Here is a 7,502-nt window from a genome sequence, read left to right as displayed (position 1 = left end):
GGGCCGGGGCTCGGCGGCGGCGCCGGGGCCCGGGCGCGGAGTCTGCAGTCTCTGGCGCACCGCGTGCAGCTGGCAGGAGAGGTAGGCGGCCGCCTCGGTGTGCTTCTGCAGCTCGGTGCCCAGCACAGTGGCGCGGTGGCTGCGGCGACGCAGCTCGTCCAGGAAGCGGCGCTCCTCGGCGCGCAGGCTGCAGCGCAGCGCCGACACCAGCGCCTCGCGCTGCGCCACCTCCCGCCGCAGCTCCGCGTTGGCCGCCGCCCGCGCAGCCAGCTGGGACTCCAGCGCGCGGCACTTGCTCTCCAGCTCCCGGGACGCCGCCTCTGGAAGGAAGAGATAACGGGGAGAAGTGATGGTCCCGCCTGGCGGAACCTGCACAGCCCACCGATCCACGTGACAGAGCCCTGCCCCTCCCCGACCACGCGTCCCACGCTTCGGCCACACTGGCCTTCCTCCTCCTGCCTCAGGGCCCTTGCATCTTCCTACCCTCTGCTTGGCTTCCCTTCTAATTCTTCAGGTTTCAGCTTAAGTGCAAAACCCTCCCTGATCATTTATTCACTCCATAATACTTGTTGAGCCCCAACTATGTGCACTGTGGTAGGCATTGGGGATATGGTGGATAATAAAACATTCCTCATGCAGTTTACAGTAAGAATAGTGGGAGAGGTGCAGTACAGAATCACAAATGAATGTGAGGTTGCCTCTGATGTGCTAGTGCCCTGACTGTAACAGGAGAATGTGACCTAAGCAGGGCAGGCTTCTCAGCAGAAGAGCCACTTGGGCTTGGATCTGAAGGATGAATAGGAACTAAGTTGTAAAGAAGGGAGAGAAGAGTGCTTTGGACAGAGGGAACAACTTGTGCAAAAGCCCTGTGGCAGGAGAGACACGCAAGACCAAGGGACTGAAAGAACTGGGAGTGTGGGGAGGAGAGGGGAGTCAGTGTGCCCAGACCTTGTTGTTTCCTTCAAAGAGAGAGCATTTATTGCACTTGGTAATTTTTTTGTTTGTCTGCCTTTGCCACTGCAGTGACAGTTGCCTTTACCACTGGATGTATATTGGAACCACCTAGAGAGCTTTAAAAAATAGTTTCCCAGGCCCAACCAAGGACCAGTTGAGTCAGAATCTGGGATTGAACCTGGGAACTGGTACTTCTCAAATCTTCCCAGGTGGGGGCCAGCCAGGTGGTGCAGCGGTTAAGTGCGCACGTTCTGCTTCAGTCGCCTGGGGTTCGCCAGTTCGGATCCCAGATGCAGACATGGCACTGCTTGGCAAGCCATGTGTGGCAGGCGTCCCACATATAAAGTAGAGGAAGATGGGCACGGATGTTAGCTCAGGGCCAGTCTTCCTCAGCAAAAAGAGGAGCATTGGCAGCAGATGTTAGCTCAGGGCTAATATTCCTCAAAGAAAAAAAAAATCTTCCCAGGTGATTCTAATGTACCCCTAGAATTGAGGATTCCTGCCTACTGGATCATAGTCCCATTTCAGCAGAGACAGTATCCCGGGATATGCACATGTGAGTGTAGAGATATATGGAGCTGAAAGGTGACAGAAGGTAGGCAGAAGGTGATGCTGGAAGGGATATGAAAATCACTCGGTGATCACAGAAGAAAAGAACAAAGAAAGAGAGCTCTCAAGGGCACTGAGAAAGAAGGTAAACACTGGAACACTGTGGCAGTGTCTTGAGCCCAGGTGACTCCAAAGCCTTTCAGAGGAAGGACAGTAGGTGGAAGGGAAACTGCTGTTGTCACAGAACTGTCCTTACCTGGTGTCTGGGATGTGTGCTCCCTTCCTCTAAGCACCTAGACACCAAGAGGTTGCCCGTGGTGGCCACTTAAAGGAGTGGGCAGAATTCATTCAAGTCCATAAGTCTTTAGATCTTTATGCACAAATACACAAAGCAATGTGTAGGGCTTTTAATTTTACTCTCAACTTCCAGCTTTCCCCACCCCGAACTCTTGGCCATGTAGCTCTTGATCTATGAGTAGCACATTAACATGGCCCATTCTTAAATTTCTCCTGGCTAAAAAAGACTGTTTTTGTGATTCATTTTTAATTAGGCATTTACGGAGTTCCTCTCAATGTCGGGTAATGTGTCTTGTACTTGGAGACCATGGGCATCCCATCCTAGTTCTCAGAGATCAGACAATCTGGTGATTAAGATCTCAACAATGCAGCCCCTCCCAGTTTAAAAAAGTTTTAATTGTGGTAAGAAAAAACCCTTAAAAATTACCATCTTAATTTTTTAAGTGTATGGTTCAATAGTTTAAGTATACTCACATTGTTGTGCAACAGATCTCTAGAACTTTTTCATCTTGCAAAACTGAAACCCTATACCCACTGAACACCACTCCCCACGCCACCCCCTGTTTTACAGAGGAAGTAATAATCTGTAAACAAGTTTTTTAGTGGAATTGCTACATTGCCAAGAAGTCATGCTTTTGTAAAATGAAAGATTTGCTAATGTGCGTGTGTCTCTTTTCCCCTCATCTAGACTAAGTTCCTTCAAGTCAAGGACCCCTATACTGCCATTGTGTTGCATCTTGACACTCAGCATCTTGCAGGGCGTGGACACTGACCATGGGAATCATTTGTGCAAGGATGGGAAGGACTGGGGAGGTGGGTCACAGAAAGGAATGAATTCAGCCAGGTGGATATCCTGGGCACCATCTCCTTCCTGCTTTCATTTTCCTACTTTGGACAGAGACATGGATACAGGGCACTATGTATGGTGGTACAGGTTGTTCACGCAACAAGGTCACCCAGCTGAGTGGGCAAGTGGGACCGACGTCCTGCATCTGCTTAACAAGCTGAGGAGTGGAGTCCCCAAGCCTGGACTGGGGATAGAGAAGGCTTGGGTCCTACTAAGTGGTGGGGAAAAGGTGACCTGTTGGCCCCATGGCACTTCCCCACCAGTCATCCTTCCCTTACCTTGCTGGTGAGACTGGGCCTCTCTCAACTCCAGGTCATGGGTCAGTTCTGGGGGGAGAGAAAATAAAAGGCAGTCGTGTGTGTCAGAGAGAGAGAAGGTGTGTGAGAGGGATCAGGGAATAATTAGAGCCCAGTAAAAGTGGAAATCAGGATCTTTAGAAACCATCTAACCGCCCCCCCCCCATACCTCTTTTACCACAGCCCCGTGAGTGGAACAGATGAAGAGAGGTGCCAGGGTCAGCTTAGCTCGATCTGCCTGACACTAAGCCCAGAGATCTTTGCAGCGCAAGCTATGTGGCCTGCATTTGGGGTTAGTTCAACTCTTGTGGAACTGAGGAGCCCGGCTTGCTTTTGGGGATAGAGACGCATGTGCTCCTTCCCAGGGGTGACACATAAATACTGAACATGCCAACCAATCAGAGCCGGTCTGGAGGACCCCCTGCTGTGCGGGGCGGAGACCCGTTAGTTGGTGGATCTGGGAAGGGTGGAGGGTCCTGGGCTGCTTGGGACCACTGGACGGGGACTCAGGGCAGTGGCTGCTTACCAGTAGGACACATGCGTTTCACTATTTCCACAGGCAGTACCGCTGTGCCTATGTTATTTTCTGAACATCAGCCCCGCCCCTTTTCAAGCCCCGGTCCCGCCATATTCCACACGGCAGGGAGGGGGCTTCAAGGAGGACAGCGCCACCTGGCGAAGCAAAGTCTGCATGGCACGTGGCTTGGCGTTGAGGAGGCGGGGCGTGGCAGCCAAGGAGCCCGCCAAGGGCGCCGGTGCAGGAGCAGTTTCCTCTTGGGCGCTGGCAGCCCAGCCACCACCCCTCTGCCTGTCTGTCTTCCCAGTCCCCATTCCTTAGAGCCCAGAATGCCCCGCCCCTCAGCCAGCTGAGTTTGATCATTTTTCCAGCCCCACCCCCATTCCCGAAACTCCACCAGGGCTCATGAGCTGGGAAAGGGGCAGGAGGGGGCCCAGCAGCTGCGCTGCCTGTGACAGAGGGACCTACTCAGGAGCACCTGTGTGTGCCTGCAGGGAGGTGGGGGTGGGGGAAGGTAGCAGATCTCTGGGACCACCGTCCAGCAGCACCCACAGCGACTAGCCTTGTGGGCCCTCTCCTGCCCCTGCTCACTGCCCTCACGGCTCTTCTAGAGACCAAGGGCTTTGCTGGAGATGCTTTCCCTGAGGAGGCCAACTATTGCTAGGAGACAGAGAGCCCGGGGTGCCTGGGCCCTTCTGCCGTGACCGGAGCCTGAACCTCCTCCCTGGGGCCCCTGGGAGGACTGTGATGCCTCCACCCCGCAGGGCTTCCTGGGGCCAACTTGGCCCCTCCTCCGAAGCCCTTGGATGTAGCCCAAGGAACCCTGGACTAGGTTCAGGGACATAGCCCAAGGGATTTTTGCTCTGCCACCAACTCCCTGTGGGCTGGTTTCTCCTCAGCCCTTAACCCCAGGAGCTGGGGGAGGGGAGACAGAATCCCAGCTGGGCTCCGCTCCCCCATCCATCAAATCTCCCTGCCCATCTTGTGGCCAGAGTCCCCACAGTTTAGATGAATATGCTGTGAGGCCAGATACACTGTGTGACCTTGGGCCAGTGACAGCACCTCTCTGAGCCTCAGTTGTCTCACCTACGCAATGGCGACAGAATCATACTTGCCTCACCAGGAGCTGTTGCTAGGATTAAATGAGAGGAAATAAACAGAGGGATCAGCCTGTGGCTGAGTCAGTGCTGAATACGTGGGGGGGGGGGGGGCGGTTCTTGTTGTCATCCAGGTTGCCCGCCACTCAGAACACACCCACCCACCTGTCAAGCCCCTCCATTGGGAGTCGTCACCCCTTTCTGGCAGGCGCTCCTGCAGGTCTGCCCCGGTGACTCCTATACCAGCCCCTCCCCTCTCCTATCCCCTTCCCAGCCTCTGGGTCCCTCTTTAATCTTTTTTTTTTTTTTTTTTAATCTTCTCCTTTGCTTTGCTCCTGTCTCTTCCTGACTCTCCCACCCCTTGGAGACAGGGCCTTATTCAGGCATATCAGCCCCAAGAGTGGCTGCTCCAGGGCAGAGTTATTTTTATCTCCTTAATCAATACCAAGAGGCTGCAGGTCCACACCCGTCTGAGAAGTGTGGTGGGGGCCGAGGGCCCTCCGTTCCTGCGATTACACTTTCTCGGGATCCTGGTCTGTGTCCTGAGTGGAAGGACCAAGGTGTTCAGAATTAGGGCAAAGCAAAAAGCAAACAGAAGAGCTGTAGAGCTTTAGGGTCTCTTGTCTCGGTTTCCTTTAGTGTTGTTATTGCAAGAAGAAAGTGGCATGAGGCAGGGCTGAGTCTGCATGGGCCATCCCTGCTCCCTGGGCTGGCCTCTGCTGGCATTCAGGCTTTGTGGGAGACTGCAGGGAGCCTGGCCTTGGGATGTGGCAGCTGAACCTGTATATGGAGCCAGAGGAGGCTATGGGGGCTGAGAGTCAGACTGCTGGCTTCCTCATGTCACAGAGTGAGCCCGGCAGGTCACTCAAACCCTCTGGGGAATGGGGAGCCTCCCATGAGCAGGGGCTGGAATGAAGGTGGAAATCTGAGCATCTTGGGGAGAGAATGTGCAGAAAGCTGCAGAGGCATGCACAACTGGGAGTCTAGAGCCCTCCTGGGTTCTAATCCTGGCTCTGCCACTAACATATGGTGATTCTCTCTCTCTGGGCCTCAGTTTACCTACTTGTACAATGAAGAGGTTGGGCCGTTCCAGCTGAGACATTCAAGGAGTCATTGGCTTTAAAGCCTCACTTGGAGACTTGGCCTGGATAAGCGCTTGGGCCAGAGCCAAGCTTCTGAGAGAGCCAGGCAGCCGAGGCCCGAGGGCCAAGAGGGGCGGTCAGGCCTGGGATTTAGTTCATTCTTGGCGCCTCCCTCTGTCCTGCTCACAAATCCAATCGGTTGTCAAGTCGTTTCCTTCGATCTGCCTCCCACTGATTGTCCCCTTTCCATCCTCCTTCACCTCTCCCCTGAACTATGTCATCAGCCCTGTCACTAGTCTCCTTGCCTCCCTCCCCCACCAATTCATCTTCCACATGACTACGAGATTGAGTTTCTTAAGGCAGCAGGATGCTGCTCAAAATCCTTCAGTGGCTCCCCACTACCGAGGAGGACAGGCCAAACTTCTCAGCTGCCCTGATATTTGTCAAGGTCTTCATGATCCGGCTCCCCTTTTCTCATCAGCTTTAAGCGTAGCTTTATCCGGTCAAATGGAACTTTTCATGAGCTTTTGGTTTCCTACCTTCTGGCCTTTGCCATGCTGTTCCTTTCATTTGGAACGCTTTCTCCACCCTCATTCCCCCATAATATCTCAGCATGTCTAAATCCTACTCAACCTTCAGGAAGTGGAAATGCTCCCTCCTCTGGGGAGCTGGGGATGCCTCGTCTCCTCCTCCATCACCCACGCCTCGAGCTGGACATGATCCTGCCCATGAACTCCCGTCGGCCCTCTTTATTTTCTGCCTATCTTAATATTACCTGTTGGTGTGTGTGTCTCCCCAACTAGACTGGGGGCTTCTCAGGGTTGGGAGGTGCTTGGTGGACATTTAGTGGAAAAGGACAGGAATCCTCAGGACTGTTCCTAGGTTCCCTCTGGTACAGAACCAGAGCCCTTTGCCCCGAAACTCACCTCTCCAAGACTCAGTTTCCTCATCCAGAAAAAGGGGTGAGGAACACCCGCCTGGCAAGATTGTTTTGAGGCTTAGAGAGCCTCCCCATGGACACCTGATCAGAGATAGCACTTCTGATGATGACAGTCACCCCCCCCCCCCCCCCCCCCCCGCCCCAGCCATCCCTCCTGGCCTCACCTGAGCAGCGTTTCTGCAGCCTCAGGATTTCCAGGTGCAGGTCTCGCAGCAGGGCCATCTGCTCTTTTTTCAGGAAGCTGATGTGGCGTTGTACGCTCTGGATCTGATGCTCCAGGGACACGGTATCCATGGCAACCCAGGCCTGGGCCCCACCTGGGGAGGATGACAAGGTGAACCAACATCTTCTAGGTCCATCTGCCCTGCCCAACCTCGGATCCCAGGCAGTCTCCTCCAATCTGGGGTCCTGTTGCCACCAGGTAGACGTTTCTGCCACTACAGTCATTTCCCCTGTATTTACTCACCAGAGCTTCATGAACAAGTGGGTGTGTTGGTAGAGAAGCATAATTATTCCCATTTAACAGATGAAGAACCAGGGGCCCTGAGGGAAACGGCTTCACTCTCCTGCCCCCATGTAACTTTAGCCTCTTCTACTTCTCAGAGAGGAAAACAAATGGAGCAGCAAAGTCAGTAAAGACAGACAGAGACTTGGGTTCTAGTTGGCTTCTTAACCAGCTGTGTGACTTTGGGCAAGCCTTCTCCCTCTCTGGGCTCTCAGTTTTCTCATGGGTAAGGTAAGGGAGTTGTGGAGTGGATGAATCCTGAAGTTTCTTCCAGCTCTGCCATCCCGCAAGCATCCCACGTCAAGGGCGACCGTCAACTGGCAGGGCAGCATGATGGTTAGAGCACATCCCTCCCCCAGTTCAACTCCATTTCTCTGACTTAACCTCAACCCAGGGCTCTGGGTTCTTCCAGCTCACA

The 7,502-nt window shown here is 53.9% G+C and overlaps 1 protein-coding gene across 1 annotated transcript in view; it reads right to left on the bottom strand.

Annotated features, from left to right (window-relative positions):
- CCDC92B (coiled-coil domain containing 92B) overlaps positions 1 to 6,873 on the bottom strand; it is a 7,504-nt gene extending 631 nt beyond the window's left edge. Inside the window, exons 1-3 of the mRNA XM_046676290.1 lie at positions 6,744 to 6,873; positions 2,926 to 2,973; positions 5 to 320 (exon numbers count right to left, since the gene is read on the bottom strand). Coding sequence (XP_046532246.1) covers positions 5 to 320; positions 2,926 to 2,973; positions 6,744 to 6,873 — 494 coding nt within the window. The remainder of the gene's footprint in view (positions 1 to 4; positions 321 to 2,925; positions 2,974 to 6,743) is intronic.
- Between the last annotated feature and the right edge of the window lie 629 nt (positions 6,874 to 7,502).

The sequence above is a fragment of the Equus quagga genome, chromosome 11 (assembly GCF_021613505.1).
Source record: "Equus quagga isolate Etosha38 chromosome 11, UCLA_HA_Equagga_1.0, whole genome shotgun sequence".
NCBI classification, from domain to species: Eukaryota; Metazoa; Chordata; class Mammalia; order Perissodactyla; family Equidae; genus Equus; species Equus quagga.
The sequence above is the reverse complement of the archived record's forward strand: the minus strand, read 5'-3'. Positions and strand labels throughout refer to the sequence as shown.